The following is a 23,712-nucleotide window of genomic DNA, read 5'->3' as shown; positions in this document are numbered from 1 at the left end:
GGAACTGCGTTCATCTAAGGCTTGACTGAAGAGAGTCACAATAGGTGAGAACTGGACTCATCTTGCAGCCCGTGAGGAGAAAACAGCCATTGGGAGTTGCTGCCCAGGCATATACGTTAGACAGCCCCGCTCACACTGAGTCTGGACATTTGGATAAGAACCTGAACTTCGGATTCTCACCCCAGATTCCCACTTGGTTTTTTCCTGGGGCACCTTTTAAAATAATCACTGAAGAGTTGAGCCTGTGAAGTCAGTGACCTCTACCCCAAGCAGCTGGTAGATAACAGGGGCTGCTGCCCTACTCACTGGCGGCCTGGGACGGAGGACTGCCCTTCCCCTGGCTCGTTGTCCCCCCACCCCACCCGCATTTCTGGGATCTGTAATAAATCTTGCGACTCTGCTTCCCTTGTGGGAGTGTACGGAAACTGCCTTGGATCAAAACAACCCCGGGTTCTCACGCCCCCCAAGCCTGGATGCCCAGGAAGCCACTTGCCACCACGAGGGGGGCCTGTGCCTCCTCATTCAGTGGGTCATAATCTCCATTTAACTGAACTCACCAGCTACGCACCCACCCCCCCAACACACAGCCCCAAAGGAGGGTTTAGAGAGCCTTCTCCTGGGAAACTCCAAGTCCAGCCACACAGGTCAGGTGCCTTTCTCTACTGCCCCTTCCTGGGCCACACTGCCAGAGCTCACACCTCCAGGGGGCTGCTTCTCCAGCTCCTTACCCCACCGCTCCCCAGGGAGTCTTACTCTGAGCAGGGAAGGGCACTCAAGGTGCTACCCTTCTTGGGCCTCCTCTGAGCATCGCCTCTTCTGAAAGGCCCCGGGGCCTCTGCTTGGTGACACCTCTTTTAACACACGTTGGGAAGGCCAGCTGCCCCTACCTTACAGGAAGGCCTAGCAGGAACGGGTGGTGCCCGCTAGCCTGGCTTTCCCCTCTCTGGCTTCCCAGAACCCCGAGGTAGGTCCCAGCATGCTCATGGGACATGGGACCTGCCAAGGGCCAAGAGGCGGCCTTCTTTGCCCAACTAAATAGTAAGTGGCATCCACGGTACAGCTTTCCAGCTGGGGGTAGCTATGGAGCTCTCTTTCCTTGGTGGGTTCTAAGGAATCAGAGAGACATGGAAGTAGGGGGCAAGGATGGAACAGGGGAAGAGGCAGAGGCAACACAGCTACTCAGAGAAGACAAAGTTTATTCCAGTGCTGTTGGGGGGAGGAGAGCTGTGCACAGCAATTCTAAGGCCCTGTCAGCCTCCTCCTCTGTGGAGGAGGTCTGAACCATCCGCCCCTCAGGCCAGGTCACTAAACTGAGGGGCATTACAGTGAGCAGAGGGGCCTCTGATCAGGCATTCCGGCCCTTCCACTGGGACACACGGGTCTCTGGGGGAGCCCGGTGGAACCACTCAAACCAGGAGCCGTCGTAGATGGCCACGTCAGGCTTGCCACAGAGGTAGGCAGCCAGGGCGATGTGGCAGGCAGTGACACCCTTCCGGCACGTGGCGATGAGGGGCTCTGCCAGGTTCACCTTCTTGGCCTTGAACATGGCGCGCAGCTCCTCCGGGCTCTTCTCGAAGCCATCTTCTGTCAGGAAGTCCATGAATGGCATGTTCACTGAGCCTCGGATGTGGCCTGGGTCCAGTCCTGGGCAGGGGGCAGAGGACAAAGAGAAGGACAGAATTGGAGGTGGCACGGGGCCTGAGAGCAAGTGGGGCCTGGAGGCCACAAGCAGCCATGAATCTTAGGATAGGGAGCCTCATAAATCAAAATAATGCACCAAGAATCCTCCATGAGGGCTTCTGGGAGCTCAATTTATTGCTGGCCCCACTTACATTCAATGCTCATGACTTAAGAACCCCCTCTCCCAAAACCTGCCTTGAAGAAGGAATGTCCAAAATTATGCCTGCTTGAGCCCAAGGGAATGTGAGTCTCAGCTCTACCATTTACTAACCTTTACCTTGGGCAAATGACTTTTCTCTGAACCTCAATTTTCTCATCTGTAAAATGGTCTCAGTGGTACATACCTATCTCAGGGTTGTTGAGAAGAACAATTGAGAGGAGTAATGCAAATGCCCTGTGCCAGCCAACTGCTGAGAACAGTGGTGAGAGAGAGATACAGCCCAGGCTGCCAGGGAGATTACAGTCTAGCAGGTAAGATAGATGGATGTCGAACACATAACCACATAATCCATTAAATACAGTGTTGCTCCATTTTACAGCTGAATACACTGAGCCTTGGCAAAATTACATGGCTCACCTAAGGGCACACAGACAGGGAAAGGCAGACCCAAGATTATGCCAAGTTCCCTGGTTTTCCTGTTAAGCACAGTTGTGGAAGGAGCTTATGTTCTGGTGCTACACGTAAATTCAAATCCCAATTCTGCCGCTTGCTGGCAGGGTGACCTTAAGCAAGTTATGTCATCTCTCTGAGCCTGTTTCCCATGGGTAAAAGGGGATGAGAGTATTCTTATGTAAGGGCTGAGGGCAGGAGTACAGACCTGACTGGTGAGGCCGGCCCACCTGCCCTGATGCTGTTTCTCCGGCCACGTCACCACCTACTTGGGGCAGGAACAGGGACAGTGCAGTCAGGCCTCTCCTAGTGACCCTGAGAGGCTGGGATGGAGCAGAATGGGGACCTAGGCTGGCTCTGGGGTCCATTCCCAAACTGTGTCCACACCCAGTAAGGCCCTTCTGCCAAATCTGGTTCCAGAATAACCAACAAGTGGGGCAAAGGGCACTGACCAAGGCCAGAGCTGGTGCTGCTCGCAGGGCCAAGGCCATGGCACCACCCTCGGCACGCCCCATGCCGCCCCTCCCTCCAAGCACCCCACACCTTGGCAAACTCTGGACACTGGGAGTGGGGACCAAGGCAGGTTTGGGTGTCTCTTTGGGCTTCCCTTCCTCCAAAACTCCCCACCACCCCATTAAACTCGGACCACTGGACAGGGCAGGAGCAGGGTGGGCAGCGCTGGGAGGGAGAGACCTGACTGGAGTGACCTGGGCACACACTGGGGCAGTGTGCAGCCAGGCAGGCCCTGCACCTCTGAGCCGGTTTCCCCATCTGTGAAATGGGGGCATAGCCTCACTTATATCACAGGCTCAAGGGCACTATCAGCTAACTGTAGGTAGACGCCCTTAGCAACCCCGAGCACACTGTAGGTGCACAACAATCACGCCAGCACGGTCCCATTCTCATCACCCCGAGGCCAAAGAGGATTCTGAAATTCACCAACATGAGTCAAGAGTTCCTTTGATTCAATAGTTGTCCCAACTTATAAACCACAGTGATTTTTTCCTGTTGTGATTTCACCTTTTTATCTGGAAAATTTAATGAGATGGGATTTGCGCTGACCTACCAATGAGGAACAATTCATCTGCCAACTTCAAGGGTGTTCCCTGCCAAGAAATCCAAATTCAAAATGTTTCAGCATCCAGGCAGCGAAGCAGTAGGCTGGGCTTCAGGGTTTTTAAACGGCTGTTTGCCGGGTTCTGAATGTGGTTTTGTTCCTGTCCCTTCAGCCCCAAGGAAACAGCTTCACTGTTCCCTTCTGCCTACAGAAGAGGCACCCTTGTCTTGAGTAAAGAAGTCAGGCTCGTTCCTGCCTCCACCCTGGCCCAGCCTTGCGAGGTAGGGCTCCTTTCCATCCCCGCCAGCGAGGACTCGGGGCCTGTCTGAGGAATTTAAATGAGCAGGAACTGCCCGCCTGTGTGTGGGGAGAGCCGAGATGAACCTGGCCCAGAGAACCCTGGAGAACAGCCAACTGGAGGAAAGATGCACTGGGCGACTGCTGTTCCTCAAGCTCAGCTTCAGCTGCAGGCGCACGGCTTTACGTCTCCCCGGCAGGCACGCCACCATGCACATAACCTCCGGCACCAGGCCCCAGACCATGGGTTACAGCAAGAACTTTATGTTTCTCATTCCTCACAGAGCCTGGGAGATTAGCCTCCTGGCACGAGCGGGGAGCCCAGGCTCTGGGAGGTGAGGTAACGCACCTCAGGACCCACAGGCCTGTGAAGAGAATCAAGTCTGTTCGACACCACAGCCTGTTTTTTTGACCACCCTGAGCCTTCCTGGAAAAGGGGACTGAGGAAGGAGAATGGATGAGATGACCTCTCACATTCCTCAGCCACACAGAAGTCTGGGACTTTGTGTTCCAATTTTGGCGAAGAAAATGCCAGTTGTAGGGAAAGGCCAGTTAGAGGACCTGACTGTGCGTTGACCTGTGAGCTGGACCCCAGCTACCGAGTCTCCTCACCCACCTTCCTGTACCTGGAATGCAAATTCCGCTCCCCTTCCTCACTCCCAGAAGCTGCCCCAAGGACAGAGCTTTGAGAAAGTGATGTGAGGTTGACACCATCTGGATGGTATATATGACTCAACCCAGATAAGGCCTCTATATAAACTTTTCAGATTTGATGGGTGGGTACAGAAATCTACTCATCTTGTGGCTGCCTTAGACAAGCACCGTGAGTGAGTTCCCTTGCTTATTAAACCCACTACCTACCAATCTGAGCGGCTTGCCCCGTTCTTTGGTCTCCCCCTACCTTGCTCATCCTGGGACCAGTTTCAGATTACACCGGGGAAGCTCCTAAGGAGGTTGCAAACTAACAATTGGCGAGACAGCCAGAAGACCGAAGAGACGGGCTTTGGGAAAGAGCCATCTGTGGGGGAAATCCTGCCCTGGCCATCGACCTCTACGTGGGGAGGGATGACCATGTATTAGGCTCTGGCGGACCACCCTGTGACTAGGGGGATGGCCTGGAAACACCGGCTACCTTAACGCGTGTGCTTGAGGGACTGTGGAGTACACTGCGGCAGTGGGCTGGCCTCCCTGTGAGCAGATCAGCTGGACTCCGACGCCCAACTGAAGGCTGAAGCTCAGGTTAGAAAGATCAGAGAAGCGCATGTCCCAGGCATTACTATATTTGAATGCTAACCAATAAAGCCTGTTGCCCCGTATGCCAGACTGAGCACCCCGCTGAAACCCCAACACCATAAAGGCATGCAAGCCTTGGAAAAGAGCCGCTGCCCTGTCTCACTGTGGATCAATGTGAGGGAAAGGACGGATGGTAAACCTACAGACGATTCAGGGCCCAGGCTCTGCTGTAAAATTTTTGGGAATCATTTGGTTGGGTAAGACACGCATTGTCCCAGAAGCTGTGATTGATAAGACAAGCCTGTCCAACCCTGAAGAATGGGCTGGACCCCAGCCATCTGAGGCTCCCGCTCCGCACCTCCCCGCCCTTGGAACTCGCTTCTGCTTGCCGTCACGCTCCCAGAAGCTGCCCCGACCACAGGCCTTGAGACCGTGATGTGGTGCTGAGACCATCCGCACAGTGTATGAGATTAAACCCAGTTAAGGCTTCTGTGAAAACTTTCAACATTTGGCAGGCAGGTATGATCTACTCATCTTGCAGCCCCACTCAAGACAAGCCCTGGAAGTCAGTTCCCTTGCTTATTAAACCTGCCTCTTCAGTCCCTTCCTGCCCCCCATTTATGGGACGGGTTTCAGATTACATCCTGGAAGCTCCTGGAGGTTCTAACTGACACTAGTCAATTTGGCAAGTTAACATCCCTCAGGCCACTGCCAGGTGTGGGTTTTCAAAGCCAGGAAAACCTATTTGGGTCTTGCTTGCTTGCTTCTTAAAGACACCAAGGTCTCCAATGCAGGCAGCCCTATTGGGCAGCCCCCAACCCTGGCCCATGGGAGGTGGCTGAGCACCCTTCCATTCCCATCCCACACCAGTCCTGGGAGCAAGAGACACAGACAGAGGGCCAGCATTCCATGAAGCAACACTGTGAGGCTTTTCCCCCAACCCCCGTGTCTGTTTACATAGCAGTGGCCTTGGGAAATAGCCCCATTTTGATGCCTGCCAACTGGGTCAAGCTGTGGCCTCTCTGCCTCCTTTGAGAAGCCTCTTCTCCCTTTCCGCACCTGTAAAGTAAGGCTGGTCCTAACCCCCACCCGCTGCCCCATGCAGGGCTGCTGTTAGGTGTCAGGGACAGACTATCTCCACAGGGTCCTGGGAATTACAGTAGTCCTTAGGGGTCAATAGCTCCCCTCCTTGCCCTCACTGTCCCCAAGGCAGGGAGGAAAATACGGTTTATGAGGACATCGGGCTGGATCAGCACCTCTGTAATATGATGGGCGGTGTTCCTTTCATTAAGGAGAAGGGTTCAGGGCTAAAGGGGCTTGCCACCCATAAGTGCCACATCAGGCTGTTAAGTCAGGTCTGTCTGACTCTCACCTTCTGCCCCTGACAGACAGGCACAAAGGGACTGGGGCACAAAACTAAGCCAGAGAAGGGGGAGTTGGCAAGATGCAGCCATTGAGCTTCTGAAGCCCTGCTTGCAGCTCCTCCTCTGGGTGACTCCTCCAGGGCCGCCCTGGGCCTGCCACCCACACGCCCTTGGGTGTTTTACCTGGACCGCTGAGCCCATGGTGTGCCCCCTGACCCCACTCCCAAGCTGCAGACCATGAACTCAGCAGAGCCTCACATGTCTTTGCATCCCCAAGTGTCTTGTACAGGAGGCCAGCAAAACCTCTTTAGAGAATGAGGCAAGCAAGTGCCCCATCCTCCAGGCCTTTCTAGAAGGTTCCGGCCTTCGCGTAGTTCCTCACCCTTCTCAAAATAGCCTTCCAGACGCTGCTCTGTTAAATACATGGCCAGGTGGGCAGAGCTGACATTACTCTTTGCATTTTACAAGAGGGGAACCCAGAGAGGCTGAGCAATTAGACTGAGGTACCACCACGAAGGAGGGGCTGACCTCAAATTGGGATCCATGCTCCTTTGTGCTCCAGATGGGAGCCAGGGATGGGAGCAGGGAGAGGGGGAGCGTCAGCAAGCTGAGCGTCCAGGAGGCAGAGCAGCAGGCAGTTTCCCCTCTCCAAGCCTCAGAGTCCTCTCCTCTAAAATGAGAGTGGGGAGGTTGGCTCTGGCACCTCTGACCTCTCCCTTCACTTATTCTTAGGTTGCTTAAGGGCTGGCTGAGAAGCAGCTAGAGAAACAACTCCACTGTTCCCCATCCCTCAGTGGCAGCTCAAGTCCCACGGAGAGAAGGCGTCTTGAACCGAGGCCAGGAAGGGGCTGCAGGAGTTCTGTGCCTGGAGTCTCTTGGAACATGCCCCACAAACTTGAATCTTCACTCCAGACCTTCAGAGAGCAAGCCGGGCAGGAAACACTGGGGCCTGGAAAAAGCCATGGTGGGGAGGGCGAACCCTGCACTCCCCTGGCTCTGCCGGTCATGTGGCCTTGACGGTCCCTTCCTTGGTGCGCCTCAGTCTACCCTCTGTTCCATGAGGTGCCCTTTCATGCTCTCCAGCTCTAAGTGTCTCTTACTCTGAGGCACAGAAAGGAAGAAGCATTTTCAACAAGTAAGGCAAAATGTTGCACGGGAGTTAGATTCCACAAAGGGGCCCTCACTGGAAGGTGCCCACAGGGGTAATGAGGAGACCTCTGCCGTTCCCTTAAGTGCTGGTTCTAGAACTCAGCATTTCCTCTCCTGAGACTCTCCCCACCTCCAGTGGTGCAGAACCGTCCTGGCCTCCCTGTCATTTGTGCACAGGAGACTTCAGGGACCATCTCTCCATGGTTGCTCAGGGGAGGGGGCTCCCTGCTGGCCCTGGGAGGAGGGGGCGGGGCAGAACGATGGCGCATCATGGTTTAGAGCCCTGGTTTGAAACTAGGGAGTGCAGGGTCCCAATCCCAGCTGACCATATAACATGGTCATAACATTAAGGAAAACTTTATGTTCCGGCGTCTCAGTTCCCTCCCCTCTAAAAGGAGGATATTATTAAGCCTTGTTGGATGAGATAATGCAGTATCAAGTGCTTAGTGTGAGATGGCAGCTGCTGTTACGGCTCTGCAGACAGGCTGCAGCTGTTTGGAAAGGTCAGGGGGCCCGGGAGAGCTGGAGAGAGGCGGGGTGCTGCTGGAAGGGCACTGTTGATGTCTATATGCATTTCTGGTGAACTAGAGAGGCCCTGAGAAGCTAGGTGTCCTTGAGAGGCTTATGTACAGACATACATGTGTTGGCTCATGGACGTACCTTTGGGCATGGGGGGGAGCTAATGCCTGGGTGTGGATGTGGGTAGACATGTCACCAATCACGTCTGCTAATGCCACCCCACGGAGGTGGTAGGTTGCTTGTTAGCACGTGGCTGTGGGAACACCTACATGGGGACTCGAGCATCAGAGCCAAAAAAGCCTTTAGGTTCAATTCGACCCTCTGGTTTTATAGATGGAAAGGCCAATCCTGGGGAGGGTCCCAGACGTCTTTACTCCGCAACCTTCCATTGGACATTACTCCCCAGGGACCATTCCCACCCACCCTACCCCCAACCAGGACACCTACCTACAGCATCTGGCTCTGGCTCCTTACCCAGGTACCGTCCTTGAGACCGTGAATCCACCAGCTGGAACCTCTTAGTTTCGAGGTTCTCCAGCACCTGCTCGTAAGTCTTGAGCAGGGACTGGTCCAGTTTGGCTTTAAAGATGGTGGGCTCCGGGGATGAGGGCTCAGATGTCACCGGGTGGCCCTCCTTCAGCCAGTTCCGAAAGCCGCCATTGAGCAGTGACACCGTGCGGTGGCCAAACACACGGAACATCCACCAGACCCGTGGCGCATAGAAGCTGCCCAGGTGGTCACCATCATACACCACCACGTGCGTGTCGTTACTGACGCCCAGGCGGCCCACGTAGTCGGAGAAGAACGCCTCGCTGGGCAGCATCATCTCGTAGGGCGAGGCTGTGTTCCGGCACTCCTCTATATCAAAGAAGGAGGCTCCAGGCACGTGGCGCTCTAGGTACTCCTTGCGGGCCTCGCGTGTGCCGGGCGAGTACCAGGACGCGTCCAGCACCCGCAAGCCAGGCCCCAGCTTGCCCGCCCGGACTGACTCTGCCAGCCACTTGGTGGAGACCAGTGCCCGGTACAGCACCTGTTGAACCATGGTTTCAGCTCTGCGTGTCACCTGGTGCAGGTGGGAACCAGGAAAGAGACTGGCATTAAGGACCGTGTGTGCAGCGGGGTGGGGCCTGGGAGGAGGTTTCCCACCGCACTCCCCAGGGGAGCGTGTTTACAGCAACGCGGATGGGCTGGGGCATGCGTGGGATAGGCTCGCAGATTCCCTGCGGAAAGCCTGCTCCGCCCTCTCCTCCTCCCTTCCTCACCACCGCGCGCAGAAGGGCCCCAGTCGGCGAGCTGCATCCAGTGTTCCTGGCCCTAGTAGCTACCGTACTCGCCCTCAGGATCCTGCCAGAAAAGAGCAGCGAGAAGATGCCTGGGACGGAGGTAGATGGCATCTGGGGCTTGGAGCCCCCTTTCCTCGGAGCGCAGGGGAGTGGGCGCCCGGGGGAGGGTCTGATGGAGCCTGCACACGCCGCACGCTCGCCCCTCGCAAATCTTCCCAGCGGCCTCTCGGCACCCTGTGCTCGCCTGCCTTCAGAATGCCCGAGGCCAGCCCCAGCTCCTGTCCTCTGACCCATTTGGGTTGGGAGTTTCCGGGGCACCGCGCCCTGCTCTCGCCACGGACACCCTCCCCCGGGTAGCAGGTGGCCCGGCCTGAGCAGCCCAGCCCCGAGTGACCAGGGCGCCTGGCCGCAGCCCCACCCCGCCGCACTCACGGGCCCTCGTCACCAGCCTGGCGCTCGCCCCTGCCCGCTGGAGGAGTGGGGCGGTTCAAACTCCGAGCCCGCAGCTCCCCGGCCGGCCCGCACCACCGCGCCGCCGCCGCAGGGGGGACGGCGCTCCGCCCGCTCGGCCCCGGCGCCGCCCGCCGCCCCGCTGGGCCTGAATCCGGCAGTCCCCCACGCGCAGCGCCCCCAGATCGCCGGGGACCCGCTCGCGGCGCCAGGCGGTGCGGGGACGGCGCTGGGAGCGGCTCGGAGGCGCGGGTGTCCCCCCTCGCCCCGGCCAGGCCAGTGGAAGGCGCCGCAGAGGTGGCTCCGAGTGGCCGCGGCAGTGGGCTGTGCCCGAGTCTCCTCCCTTTAGCCGGCTGCAGGTTGGTGGCGGGAGCGGAGGTCGGACTGTGGGCGCGGGGAGGGGGCGCCCTGCCGCGGGGGCCCCGGCTGAGCCCGGCAGCCCAGAGCCCGATTTCCGGGTAACTGCTGCGGCGTGGCATTTGCATTCTTCAGGGGGAGGCCGATCGTTGGGGTGGCGGCGGCGCCTCCCCCTTGGGGCCTGAGCGGAGCGGAGGGCTGCAGTCTAGGGGGAAAGGCGCGCCCCTAGGTTCGCCCCAAGTAAGGATGGCTGGTCGCAGTAGCTGGGGGAGGCCTGCAGGGCTGGAACGGGGTGCGTGGTGGGTGAGGAGGCATGGGATTGGGTGTCACTCGGTGCCACCCGGGAGAGCAGGAGGGAGCGACGAGGACTAATGAGGCCGGACAGGGATCCCAGCGAGACCAGGCCTACTGACCTAGAGGTTCCAAGAGGAGTAACTGGCACGGGGCTTACCGGAGTGAAACGAAACTAGCATTTGTCAAGGCCTGCTCGGTGAGGCACTTCGCTCCTGAGGATGTTATTCACAACTCTGTAAAGTAGGCCAGAAACTTACTCAAAGGTGGAAGAGGGGCCGGGTTATAGTTGCGCAGGGGCTCGCCGTGGAGTTGAGGTCAGGCAGTTGTTAACCCAAGCCCACACGGCACGAGCTGCCTTTGTTTACCTTGCTCATTCCTGAAGCTTCATACTTTTAAAACTGCCTTTGTTTTTAATTTAACCTATTTAATTGTAAGCTTCCATAATTCAAATTTTAACAGCGGCCGTGTTTAACAACCAATTGGCCTAATTCCTGAAAGTCTGACAATTGGTTCTTGCAAACTGGCGGCACACCATTGCCACTCCTCGGCTTTTGCTTATGCAGTTACATACTCCTGGACCGCGTTTCTCTCCTCCTTTTACAAATTCGTTTTACTCTGAAATAATCATATTCTCACAGGAAGTTGCAGAAATTCGTGTTTTGGTAAGCATTTACCCAGCGACTCCTCTGAGCTTTGTGCTTCGCTCTGGGGCACAGAGGGGGTGCCAGAAAGTACAAGGTTGGGGAAAACAGTCGGACTAAAGCCCTGCTTTTCCAAAGGACCCACCCAAGCTGGCTCACCCACCTTGTTAGGGGGGCCATTTGTATATTTTCTACATGTTGTGTATTTTCCTCGGCCCTTGTCTCCGCCGCAACAAAGAATTGAAGGGCAGAGACACAGTAATGAAGCAAAGTAAAAGTTTTACTTAGTTACTTAAAGAGAGAACTACAGGCGACTTCAGGGAGAAGAGGTGCCCTGAAAGGTTGGAGAGAAGACGTACACACTTAAAAAGTGTGGGCGACCTCAGAGAGAGATCCGCACTGAAAGACTGGGGGTTCCCCCTTTTAAGGATTTTTTTTCAGGAATGTGACAAAGGGCTAGGGGTGTGGACTTGTTAAGTGGTCTCAAGATGCTTATCTTTGATGAGACATTAAGTTTCTTATCAGTCCTCCAGGTAATTCTGCAAAATTAGCTTAACACAGGAAATCTACTGCTCTGATTCCCTCCAGGATAGTAGCTTCCTGGTCCAGGAGCATATCAATCCAGACAGCCCTGCCTCCAAGGTGGGCTGAGTTATAGTCTGTTTGGTAAAGAGTATGTTTAGTTACTTCTTAACTTCTTGGGTTTTAAAATGCAATTTTAGCTTTAAGATGCAATCTCTCCTGTCTTTATTATGCTGTTCATAGCTGGGCCTTTTAGCAGGCGAAAGTAAATCTTAACAATGGCATGATCTAATTGACACAATGAAGACATGGGCTTTGCTCAGATACTTTTCCCTATCTGGGGAATATTCAAACATTCCAGGGCAGGTCGCTCTTGGCCTTTTGAGCTTTACCTGATTAATGCATTAACTCTGGGTCTTTGGTTTCTAGTTTTAACTGGTTAACTCTTGAGTCCCTTGTAGTGGGCTTTACTGGCCGTAATTCTCTCTCACTCCACTCATATGTATTTTCCTGCCCAGCAACCTCTCCTATTGCAGTTGTATATACTCTTAGGGCTGTCATGTGTGCCGTGAGGTCTTTCACTCCCAAAGCACGCTTACCTACAGAGTTCCAGGCTTGCCCAGCACAGGAGGACCTGGGGCTTGCCCTCCAGTGACACACAGCATGCTTTTCCCAGATGGCCTTCCCAGATGGCCCTCCCTCCGTCCCACAGTCCTTTGTGGGATCTGCCAGTCAAGCAGGGAGGGTGGGGCAGGATGACCTCAGACCTCTTAAGTCCCACTCAATCCTGAAATGCAAAGAATCTAGATTTGTTTCCATGGTTGAAAGGCCACCTATGAGAGTAACTTTGAAGAAATAAAGGGATTTTTATTGAGCCATTTTTAATGATTATTAAAACCAGCCATACTCAGTGTAGTTATGATAGCCCTTCTATAACCCTTACTTAGTCTTCACTATAAGGGCTGAGGGTTTGAAGCTCTAAGAAATAGAAACAGCTCAGGAAACCTGAGTGCCTGCTCTCACAACTAGTTAAGCAGCAGAGTGGGATCTGCACTGACTCAGGGGTAGGAGGAGGGTGCTCTGATTCCCAAACCAGGATTCTTTACACTCTAAATGCATCTTTAGGGAAAAAAAAAAAACACATAAGGAGCCCCAAGAATGGTGGAGGCAGGGGCTGCTGTGACTCACAGGTGGATTCTTCAAGAAGGGGCTGCAGCATACCCCAACATTATCTAGCAGTGGTGTAAACCACAGATATGGGAATCACCCCTCAGCTAAAGCCCCCTTGGAAGCCTCCTTATCCTGAAGGTCAAGCAGTAGTTTCCTGAACACCTATAAAGGCCAAATCAGGTTGCATTTCTCCCTCCAGGAAGAGGTCCCACCCCAGGCTGAGGTAGTGGCTCTGCAGAGCTCATACTGAACTCCAGACTTTCCACAATTTTCTTGTCTCTGGAGGAGACAATGGCCTGTCTTTACCCCCAGGGCCTGGCAAAGTCCAAAGTTTTTCATAATTCGGCACAAAGTGTGGCCACGTGGGCTAAGTGGGTTCCTACAAGCCAGTCTTTGACGAGGCTGTGGGAGGGGGCTGGGTACAAGGTGTTGCACTATGGACTCATTAGGATTCATTAAACCTTGGTCATCATTGACCTGTGGCTAGGGAAGAAGTCTATTCACGGGAGTTGGACTCTGGCTTCAAATCCTGAGGTTGCCCCGACCCGCTCTGTGACCCAGGGCAAGGTGCTTACACCTCTAACTGCCAGTTGCTTCATTCAGAAAACAGGCAACCTAATATACCCACTACGGGAGGCTCAGAGCTTATCATCATGTGGCCTGGCCCGCAGGGGTGCTCCACAAAACGCTTGTTCTCCACCTGCCACTTCTCCATGGCAGACTATATGCTGTGAATGTAAAGGTTGTGCCCTGCACAGAGGGTGCACAACTGAGGGGGTTGGTGGGGCTGACCTGCAGCTCATACACCACTCATCCAGCTCTGTGCCCCTCTGCCTGGCAGAAGGGGCCCCTTTCTCTAACTTGCACAAAAGCAGCTAATGGACAAGGGGCTGCTTGCATAGGGGCTCAAAGCATTTGGAGCACTTCAGCCCTGGAAGGCTATGGGCTGGTGGGTTGCTGTCCTCAGTTGCTGGTCCTCAAGGGAGTGGGACAGAGAGTGAGGACCTAAGTCACTGTTGTGCTGCTGCAAGACAATCCACAGAGAGAAAGCTCAGGTTCAAGGGGCAAAATCAGACCTTGCTGAACTCCCAGTGCCTGCATAACCCATGTTGGTGAAAGGTCCGGGTCCTGGTATCAGCCTGCCTAGTGTGAAGCCTGGTTCTACCACCTGTTAGCTGTTGACCTTGGGCAAGTTAGGGCACTCCCATGCGCCTCAGTGGCCCCTTCCCGTTAAATAGAATGCCAAACCTCTGCATGCTACTCTGTCCTGCAGGGTTGCACGGTATTGTGAGGATTCCGTGGCATATAGCAAGGACTGCGTAAATACCAGCTACCTTCCCTGTGAGGCTGCTTGTATAAATGTTCGATGAATGAGTGAGTGAATTCCACCAGCAGCGGTGGTTGGTTGCAAGTGAAGCTGAGCTGCCCCTTCGGAAGCCACTGGCCCTAAAGTGCCAGCAGGGCCTCCCTTCCCCTGCTCAGGCGCTCTCCCTATGGCTCCAGCCCCACAGCAGGCAGCGGTGAGAAGCCAGCTTGCCCCTCCAGGGGGTCGGGGTCATCTGGTAACTTGGTGCTGTGTATATCCAAGGCCTGGTGGGAAGGGGAAGGTAGGCCCCAGTGACCAAAGTCTGCACCTGGGTTCCCCAACCCCTGGTTTTCTGTGTTCCCTGGACTCTGTCCTCCCTGGGTTCCACCGCCCACCTCTGCCCCGCCCGTCCTAGCCCCAGTCCCAGCGGCGCAGGCGTTTCCCACCACCAGGCAGGCCTCTTCCTTGATGTCCTCCTTACATGCTCCCTGTCTCGCAGGCCTGCAGCTCCAGTGTGGCCGCCACCATGGCTCCGCAGCAGCTCTTCCGCGCGCTGGTTTCGGCGCAGTGGGTGGCCGAGGCCCTGCGGGCCCCGCGGGCCGGGCAGCCCCTGCAGCTGCTCGACGCCTCCTGGTACCTGCCCAAGCTGGGCCGCGACGCGCGCTGCGAGTTCGAGGAGCGCCACATCCCGGGCGCCGCCTTCTTTGACATCGACCAGTGCAGCGACCGCACGTCGCCGTACGACCACATGCTGCCCAGCGCGGCGGACTTCGCCGAGTGCGCCAGCCGCCTGGGCGTGGGCGCTGGCACCCATGTTGTGATCTACGACGCCAGCGACCAGGGCCTCTACTCGGCACCGCGCGTGTGGTGGATGTTCCGCGCCTTCGGCCACCGCACCGTGTCGCTGCTCGATGGCGGCCTCCGCCACTGGTTGCGCCAGGGCCTCCCGCTGAGCTCAGGCAAAAGCCGCCCGGCGCCGGCCGTGTTCCGCGCCGTGCTAGACCCCGCGTTCGTCAAGACGTACGACGACATCAAGGAGAACCTGGAATCCCGGCACTTCCAGGTGGTGGACGCCCGCGCCGCCGGCAGGTTCCGGGGCACCGAGCCTGAGCCCCGAGATGGTAACTGTGATGTGCAGAGGGGTCAGGAGGTCGGCTGGGGTGCGGGATAGGGGCGCCCAGGGCACTCACTGCCTTGCCCTTTCCTATAAAGAGCCCCGTATAGAGTGCAGGCCCGAGATAGGTTTTCTAGTTGCTTCATTTTCCAAGCCTCACTGGCTTTATTCCTAAAGTGGGGGTGATAGTACTTGTCCCACGGGCACCCATGCTGGGGGCAGTGATTACCCCAAACTCTGGGAACCCAGGGTGCCTGCGTAAGTGTGAAGACCCAAACAGCCCTACCCCAGCACTAGGGATGTGGTGTGGGGGGGGGATGGGTCACAGCAGAACAGGAAGGGTGGAGGGCAGCCCAGTTTGGGAAAAGTCCCAAAAAGATGGGGCCTGCTGAGGTCTACATCATCCTTGAAGGTGATGGAGGCAGTGGGGAGGAAGAGGAGTCTGGGGCAGGGGAGTGGGAGGCAGATCCCAAGGGGGGCCAAGGCTTGCAGAGGGCAGGACAGAAGTGGCACTAGGAGAGAGAGAGGTTGCTGCCCCAGGTTGGAGCAGGAACTGCATAGAGGGTGGTTGCTGGCCTGCGTGGGGGCAGAGCCTTCTGTCTGTGAGCTGGGTTCCCCCAGCAAGGAGCCTGCAAGAGAGCCCTGTATGAGATGGGGAGGAAGCAGTCAAGTCAGTGGCCAGGTTGGTGTGACCCTTGCAGCAATCCTGCGAGGCAGGTCCTGTCATGGTACAGAGGAGGAAAAGCTGCCCTAGAATGGCTACCTTGCTCAGGTCTCAGGAAGCAGTGCAGCCACGACTTGAACTCTGTAGGCAGTAAATTTAACTGCACGGAGCAGCCAGTAATTCCCCAGTCTTTTCTCTCATGCCTGCTTCTGGGAGGGTGCAAAGAAGCCACTTTCCACTTCCTCTTGAAAGCTCCCGACAAATGTCACCCCCATGTCCCTGAATCCAGGTTGGAGCTTCTGTTCTGTGCTTGCTAGCAGCTTGGGCTCACCCTGTCCTAGTACTGTTTCGGATGGCCTGAGGGCAAGGACATTCGTGCTCCCAGTGCACCTTGAAGACTAACCCAGTAGCTGGCACACAGTCGATGCCCCAGAGAGGTTTGGTAAATTGAGAAGGTCCCTTCCACATGGAACCCTGCAGAGCAATAGGAAACTGCTGCTGATATCCAACCATTGTTGAACCTACATAGGTGATAATTTAATTGCATATGGTTCAGCCTACTAAGGATGCCACCTCAAATCCGTTAGGTCCTTCAGCTCAGCCAGTTCAGGGTCTGGGGGTGGGGTGGGGGGTGGTGCATCACAAGGTAACAAGCCACCTGGCAGGTCACCTAACCTCTGAACTGCAGCTTCTGTGTGTGTAAAAATGGGAGCAGAGCAGGGAGCTTAAAGGATGCTGTGAGGGTCAAATGTCAAATGAGAGCAAGTGCATGGAGCTCTCCGCTCCATGTTTGCACACACAGGATGCCATCACTGGGAAATGGAAAGTGACATAATTAACTTGTGCTTCTCTGGTTGTGACTCTTTGCTGAGGTGCTTAATGCTTACGTCACTGATGCTTGCTCATGGGTAGAATGGGAGAGAATGATAGACACCTAGCAGGCTTGTTGTCAAGGTGGGCTGAGCTGCTATGCGTAAAGGCTCATCCAAGTCAGTGGGGAAGATCACCCTTCTCATCGTTCCCACTCCACAGCCTCAGTGGCCAAGTGCACCTGTAATTTGCCCCATCAGTCTGGCCAGGAGGGGAGGCATGCTTTGCTTGAGGGGTTCAAGCCCTGCTCCGACAGTGGCCAACCCGGATTGAGAGCCTGCTCTTTTTCTTTGCTCTGGGTTGGTCTCTGCAAGTTTCTGACTGAGCCCAGTTTCTGCATCTGTTGAGTGGGGATGCATGAGATATTCTCACCTCCCCATGGACTTGGAGCGCTGTTGCACACCTAGTCCTGGGAATAGATACTGACCTGGTCAGCAGCTCCCTGTAGGAGTGTCACCCCACTGGGGGGAGAATCTGAGACAGAAGCCACTCTAAAGCCCCACTCTGGAGTCCGAATAGCTGAAATTTGAATCATTGGCTATGAGAGTTTATTTTGTTGCAAATCTCAGTCCTGGGCATGAAAATGGGGTGCTGGTAATACTTGCCTAATGGGGGGGGGGAGGGGTGAAGACAGAATGACCAGTGCTGAAAATGAGTATGCCAGGGGCCCTGGGAGGTTTGCAGAGATGCAGGTGGGGGCATGGCCCTCTTCATGAGTGGCTCACCAGCCTTGCCCAGGTCCTTCACGCCACAGTCAGAATGATCTTTTGCACAAGGAAGTCTGGTTTCCCCTTGCAGTCAGGTCAAGGCCTTACATCTTCATGCTGGCCTGCTAAGGGGTTCCCATGTCCTCAGTTTGCCCTTGGCTTCCCCACTGTCTGGGCTTCTGCCACCCTGACTTTCAGCCCCTAAGCACCAGGCAGTTCCCTGCCTCCTTGGATTCCCTCTGTCTGGGTGCTCTCAGCCCCCACTGCCTAGACCCCTAGACCCCTCTACCTGGCCGAACCCTACTCAGCCTTCAGGGCCTTCTCAGGGAAGCTTCGCTGGCCCTGCCCCCTTCCCGGCAGCGTGGCCTGATGGTTAGCAGCGTAGGCTCTTGGGCCTCTGACCCTATTAGCTTGAGCAAGTTAGTCTGTGTGCCTCAGGCTCCTCATATGTACCTAAGGGGGATAATCATTTCTTTCCCGTAGGGTTTGAGAGGGATTAAAGGAGAAAACACCACCGAGGGGCTCCGAACAGTGCCGGTGGGAAAGGAGACGCTCAGTAATGTCAGCTGTTCTTATTACTGACTTCTAAGTCCCCAGGCTCCCCGAGGGCCTTTTCGTAACCTGCATCAGATTTGTACTTAGTTATTGCCCAGCTGCCCTGAAGTCCTTGTAGGCAGAGGGCTGTTCATCTTTATTGCCCCCAGGGTGTATAGGCGATCAGGGAGCCTGGGACAGAGTGTGGCTCTGGTGGGATCTTTTTTTTGGTAAACTGAAGCAGTGATTTTTAAAACAAAGCAGAACTAGAACATCTTAAATTTTTACTCCTTTCTTAACGGGTTACCTAAACCACGTTTGATTAAGAAAACTGTAGAAAGTTTGTAAGAGCCACAGGCAAACGCCAGGTGCTGGCCAGTGTCGATTTTCCATGGTCCTGCATTGTGAGAGTCTCAATGCACTGCTTGGGGCCTCTGCTCACACTGGCTGGAATTGATCGCAGCAGATTTCCACACATTACTTTGTAAACTATTCTCACAGATTTTTGTACAGTCCTTATTCTTCAGTTAGGTCAGCCCGAAGTGGGTGCTCAGGCTGGGGGTCACTGTCGCCAGTGCTGTGAGATACTGGGGCACTTGGTCTGTTTTGGTTGCTGGCTGCCAGTTTTCAGCACTAATTACTGGCAGACAGACAGACCTGGCCCTTTTCAGTGATGCTCAGGTGATAGGTCTTTGTTTCAAATGTTGATCTTCGGTGATTTGTCTGGGTACTCTGCCAGAAAGCTGATTTCGATTCAGAAGACCTCCTTATCATATGGAGGGTTGTTAGGAACAATAAGCCCTTCCCAAGTCAGTAAATGAGCTTTGTCAACCTGGATGTTACGGAAGTTTTTCATTCTATATTTGCAGATTTCTTAAAGCTCCTTTAAAATGGGGGTGTCAGTAAATCGTGCCTGGGTTTCTGGTGGGAGGACAGCAGGAGATGATACAGAGAGGGGTTAGCTCTGTGGCTGCAAGGGACCCTTAGTACTGCAGGTGCCATTCAGACCACCCATGAATCTGTCCCCTCCTTCCTGCTCTCCTGCTGCAGGAATTGAGCCCGGACACATCCCCGGCACTGTGAACATCCCCTTCACAGAATTCCTGACCGAGGAGGGCCTGGAGAAGAGCCCCGAGGAGATCCGCCAGCTGTTCAAGGACAAGAAGGTAGACCTGTCACAGCCACTGGTGGCCACGTGTGGCTCTGGTGTCACAGCCTGCCATGTGGCACTGGGGGCCTACCTCTGCGGCAAGCCCGATGTGCCCATCTACGACGGCTCCTGGGTGGAATGGTACATGCGTGCCCGGCCCGAGGAAGTCATCTCTGAGGGCCGGGGGAAGACCCACTGAGGCTGGACAGGGCACAGGAAGCTCAGCTGATGCCCACCCACCAGCTGTGCCCAGCCTGGTGGTTCTGACTCTGCTTTGACCAGGAGGGTGTCTCTTCCTCCAACTCAGGTGGCGTATAGGGTAACATCCCAGAAGCCAGGAATACTGTTGATGTGTGGGCTGCCAGTGGAGGCAGGAGAGAAGGTGGCAGGAGGCATAGTAGGATGGGTACTGCCCACATGGTGCTCAGCTGGGGCCCCACCTCCCTTCTCTTTGACTGCTGAGGAAATAAAACAACCAAGTGCCAAATCCTTCTAACTGTGGGGCTGCCTCAATTTCTGATTCCTAAGGAGCCAGTGATTCTAGCATGCAGAGCAAAGGGAGCTCCATGGAGCCCGAGGGTCTTGGGGATCCTATCCCTGCCTTCTGAGCAGTACGGGTTCCCAGAGCCCTTCCACCCCTGTGGCTGCAACTCCCCCAGCAAACCGTCCTCTACCCCATAATGCTGGGGGTCTCCCTTCTGGCTTTTGGGCTGTTCAAGGTGAATCTTGCTGTGGCGTGTCTGGTGTTTCACCCAAAGCCCCCCCGCTTTCCCCACAGTTCAGCAGTACATCTCAAGACAGAGGTGGCTCCAAAACTTGATAGGAGGCTGTACCACATGAGGGAGGCGTGGCCCAGCCCATCCAGGTTGCTCTGCAGAAGGGCTGGGTTTAGCTGAATTGGAGGAGAATCTAGTTCTCCACTCTCAGAGCCCATACATAGCCGGTAGCGTCTGGAGCTGCCAGGAGGTGAGTGGACCCCCAGAGGGTTTGATCCTTTCTGCTCAAGGAAAACCTCTTCCCCAGGCTTCCCTGGGGGAGGGGTTCTGTCCTCCTCCCTCTGATTTGTTCTTCGTGCAGAGGTGGATTCAGGTGTCTGTGAAGGCCCCACAGGGACCACCCCTTCCCATTTTCAAGCCTGGAGGCACCTCTCAGGAGTAAAGGGACAGTGTTGGTCAGTACTGGGGAGAACATACCAGGCTGCCTGACACTGTTGAGCCTCTCTGAGCCTTGGTTTCTTCATCCTTAAAATGGGAGTAATCCTACCTTCCTTGACTAATATTATGAGAGGATCCATAGAAACTGTTTAGCTTGGTGCCGGGCACTGAGTAAATATCAAGCGTTACTGTTATTTTTTAAAGGACCCTTACTTACTCGGTACACCGAGTGCCTCCTATACTTCTGACATCTGGGGGAGAGGAAACAAGGAATATGAGAATTGTGTTCCTGCCCTGGAAAAAGCTTCTCAGCCAGGGAGGAGAAACTAGCCCATGGTATCATGTCTCCAGAGAAATAAGTACTGTGTATGATCTCTTCTACAAGCTCAGAGACGTTGCGTGATTTGCCTAAGGGCACACAGCTAGTTTGAGAGAGAAGCCTAACTGGAGTTAGAACTGGGTAGAAGCCTGTGCAGTGGTTCTTGGCTGTGGTGGTTCTCCAGATTTCAGAATCAGGAGGAGAATGGAGTGTAACTCTGGGCTTGGAAATGTAAGTGACAAACTAATAGAAGATGGCCAAGTATCTCCTAAGCTCCAAGGGAAACACTTTGGGCTGTGGGATTTAGGCAAGGGGGTTTGGTTAGGCTCCCTTTCTCCATCCCAGGCCCTCCCCCAGAAAGGAACACAGCTGATCTGAGCTGGGGCTTTTTCCTCCTGGGCTTTTTCCTCCATGGTTCTGGACAGGTTCCAAGGAGCCTTGCCCAGAGGCAGAAGAAAGGAGATTGAGTCTTGCCTTTCTAGGATTCTTGGAGCCACAGTTCAACTTTAGGAGTTGGCTAGGAATGATCCCAGGCTGCCCTGAGCTCTGCCTTACCTCTGCAAGTCTGAACTCCCAGAATAGTTAACCACTTGCTGCAGGGTCCCACAGCACCCACCCCACGTGTTCCAGGCAGGAACTTGCAACACTGACAACAAGGATGATGACATTTTTGTCCATTTTGCAAATATTTGCTGAACGCCTGCTCTGTGTTAGAGCTGGAAGTTTCCCAACCTTGTCTAACCAGCTACACTGGAATGTGTCCAATCCCCAGAGGGATCACAGCCTGAAGCTCCAACTCCACACAGTGGACTGAATAATGAGTCAATGCGTTGGTGGTGCTGGTCCTGTGGAATCAACTCTGCATGAGGCCCCAGCAGGTCTGCCTTCCGGAACCCTCAGGTCGGGGCCTCAGTTGCCTCAACCGAAAAATGGGAGCCAATTCCACCCTCCCCTGCACAGGGTTGGGGTGATGGCAGATAAGGTAAAGCTCAAAAACATACAAAGTGTCACTCTACTGGAGCCCCGGCTATGTAAGCATAGTGGAGATTTATCATCCTTAACTCATGGAGAATGAGTCATTTGGAAGGAGATGAAAATTTCAGGTTAACTGAAGCTGTATGACTTAAGCCCCGCTCCTCACAGCCTTTCCCCAGTTCTGAAACATGAAGGGTTTGAAAATCAGCTATAGGCCCACTGAAAGAGCAAGTCAAGAAAGATCAATGGCCTGAGTGAAGGCCCAAAACTTGCTTTCATGAATATAAGGCCTAGGCTTCGGTGCCCGTGTGACCCACAGTGTGAATGATAAACAGAGCCTCACCCAGCCAAGCATGGGTATGTTTTTGAAGCTGACTGGTTGACTTTAAAATAAAGAAAGCACGTAGATGATGAATTTTGTTCACCTGGGTTTATTATTTTTCCTAGGGTTCCAGGAAGCATCTCTTTCTCTCCTTTCCTAGGGGACTGGGGTGCCATGTGGCAGGTAAATGCTGCCTCCCACCTGTGAAGAGCAGGTTAGGATGGGAGTTTAGTACCATACCCCTGCTTGTTCTTCTGACAGGCCTGGGCTACAAATGCAGTGCCTGGAGCGGGAATAAGTGGCTGAGCCTGATTCTCGGAGAGGGCAAACCAGGCAGAAACAGCTAGAGATAAGAGCTGCTGTGGGCTGGGCAAGAAAGAGCTCCAAGCCATCAAGAGCTGCTCTGGGCACCTTTGAGAGCAGAGCTGGAGAAGTCCTCTGCGGAGGTATAGGTCCTCTGGCATGCCCACCCTCCTGCTACCTGCTGGCTCTGAGCAGTTTCTGGCCCCCTGATCGCCCTTTGTGGGCCTAGCTAGTACTTATACCCAGTCTCTGCCATCTTGACTCATTGTGGTTCCTGCTCTGGCTGTATACACCATCTGACAATAGAATGCCACCTAATATATGCACAAGGAAGGATGGAATTAGAAAAATCACCACTTAGCAGTCATCATAGTAATAATTATTTATACCAAGAATCATCAATGGATACTAAAATTAACATTGAGATAGATTAGTTTGATGGAAGACAGGATATTAACATAGTCTCAGTGCATCTCCCCACAAGATGCTGATACAGTCAAAGGGGAAAAGAATAACCGTACAGATCAGCAGGCTCACTGACACCAGCTTAACAAAATGATCAGTTAACCTTACCAGTAATGGGATAAATGTGTACCTCCCGATACGATGCACTGAGAAGGCCCAGCATTACTTCGGTGGCATTCTTGCCAAAAATGCATGTAGTGAATCTAATCATGAGGAAATAGCAGACAAACCCAAATTGAGGGCCATTCTACAAAATAAACACCCCATACTCTTCAAAACAGGAGACAGACTGGGGAACTGTTCCACATCAAAGGAGACTAGAGAGACAAGACAACTGCTGTAATGCATCCCGATTGGATCTTAAACTGTTTTTTCTTTTGCTCTAAAGGGCATTAGTGGGACAAATGGAGATTTGAAGAAATCTGTAGATAAGTTAATGGTATTGTATTAATGCTCATTTCCTGACTTTGATAATTGTATTGTGGTAGTATAAAAGAAGGTGCTTATTTTTAGATCCCACTGAAGAGTTTGACAGTAACAGGTCATTAATTTACTCTCAAACAGAAAAACAACAGGAAAGAAGGGAGAGAATGAAAAAAAATGTAGTAAAACAGTAACATTTGGTGCATCTTCTGAAAGAAAAATTCTATACCAGAATTCTTTGTATTATTTTGCAACTTTTCTGTAAGTCTGAAATTACTTCACAATAAGTGCTATTTTGTAAACGCAAAGATTTTTCTGATTCAGTTTTAGCCAGGACTGCTAACTGCACTCATTCTATAACAAGGTGCTAGACCATCTAAAGCAGTTCTTTCAATGGAGGTGGTTAAGAACTAGTTGTAGAAGGCTCCAGAGACCCCCCCGCTCCTGCCTACAGCAGAGAGGAGAGATGCCAGGGGGAACAGTTGGAAGGCAGATGGAGGCCTTTCTCAGAGCCACTTGTTGGGGTGCTGTGGTGTTTGTTTTTCCCACCCCATGGTGTGGGGGTGGTGCGTGAGGGCCTCCTGCCCTCCCCACAGGCTGAGGAGAGGGGCTTCACAGAGGCCATTTGCAGAGCTTGACCTGTGTTCTGGATTCTGGGGTGGAGTGGGTGGCTCGGGTGGATGGGACCCACTCCTTGGGAAGCCTGCAGGCAGGATGCCGGCCCAGTGGCAGCTCGGTGGTGGAATCAGATGATCTGTGCAGGGTGAATCTTGCCCTCAC

General features: G+C 54.1%; 2 protein-coding genes across 6 annotated transcripts; one reads left to right on the top strand and one right to left on the bottom strand.

Moving 5' to 3' along the window:
- Positions 1–1,179: 1,179 nt before the first annotated feature.
- Positions 1,180–9,746, bottom strand: TST (thiosulfate sulfurtransferase). 2 transcript variants are annotated; one of them, XM_036891224.2, is made up of 4 exons: positions 9,625–9,641; positions 9,172–9,253; positions 8,357–8,972; positions 1,180–1,644 (listed from the first exon to the last, which is right to left on the bottom strand). In XM_036891224.2, exons 3-4 carry the CDS (start codon positions 8,949–8,951, stop codon positions 1,346–1,348), a joined length of 894 nt encoding a protein of 297 aa, XP_036747119.1. In that variant the 5' UTR covers positions 8,952–8,972; positions 9,172–9,253; positions 9,625–9,641; the 3' UTR covers positions 1,180–1,345. The 2 variants fall into 2 exon arrangements, with proteins under 2 accessions (XP_036747119.1, XP_036747118.1); XM_036891223.2 differs by lacking the exon at positions 9,172–9,253 and having other exon boundaries at positions 9,625–9,746.
- On the top strand, positions 9,139–19,472 carry MPST (mercaptopyruvate sulfurtransferase). Of its 4 annotated transcripts, none has more exons than XM_036891219.2 (3): positions 9,139–9,292; positions 14,432–15,053; positions 18,872–19,472. In XM_036891219.2, the coding sequence occupies exons 1-3, from the start codon at positions 9,278–9,280 to the stop codon at positions 19,168–19,170; spliced, it is 936 nt and encodes a 311-aa protein (XP_036747114.2). In that variant the 5' UTR covers positions 9,139–9,277; the 3' UTR covers positions 19,171–19,472. The 4 variants fall into 4 exon arrangements, with proteins under 4 accessions (XP_036747114.2, XP_036747115.2, XP_036747116.2 ...); XM_036891220.2 differs by lacking the exon at positions 9,139–9,292 and adding an exon at positions 9,845–10,001; XM_036891221.2 differs by lacking the exon at positions 9,139–9,292 and adding an exon at positions 9,938–10,100.
- Positions 19,473–23,712: the final 4,240 nt, after the last annotated feature.

Source organism: Manis pentadactyla, chromosome 10 (genome assembly GCF_030020395.1).
Source record: "Manis pentadactyla isolate mManPen7 chromosome 10, mManPen7.hap1, whole genome shotgun sequence".
Taxonomy (NCBI): domain Eukaryota; kingdom Metazoa; phylum Chordata; class Mammalia; order Pholidota; family Manidae; genus Manis; species Manis pentadactyla.
The sequence above is the reverse complement of the archived record's forward strand: the minus strand, read 5'-3'. Positions and strand labels throughout refer to the sequence as shown.

What these genes read in the sequence shown, in the direction of transcription:
- MPST (XM_036891219.2), top strand. An exon ending in CGAGCCTGAGCCCCGAGATG is followed by an intron (nt 15,054 to 18,871) that starts GTAACTGTGATG and finishes CTCCTGCTGCAG; the next exon opens with GAATTGAGCCCGGACACATC.
- TST (XM_036891223.2), bottom strand. Translation starts at nt 8,951, where the DNA reads ATGGTTCAACAGGTGCTGTACCGGGCACTGGTCTCCACCAAGTGGCTG. An exon ending in GCCAGAGCCAGATGCTGTAG is followed by an intron (nt 1,645 to 8,356) that starts GTAGGTGTCCTG and finishes CCCCCTGCCCAG; the next exon opens with GACTGGACCCAGGCCACATC.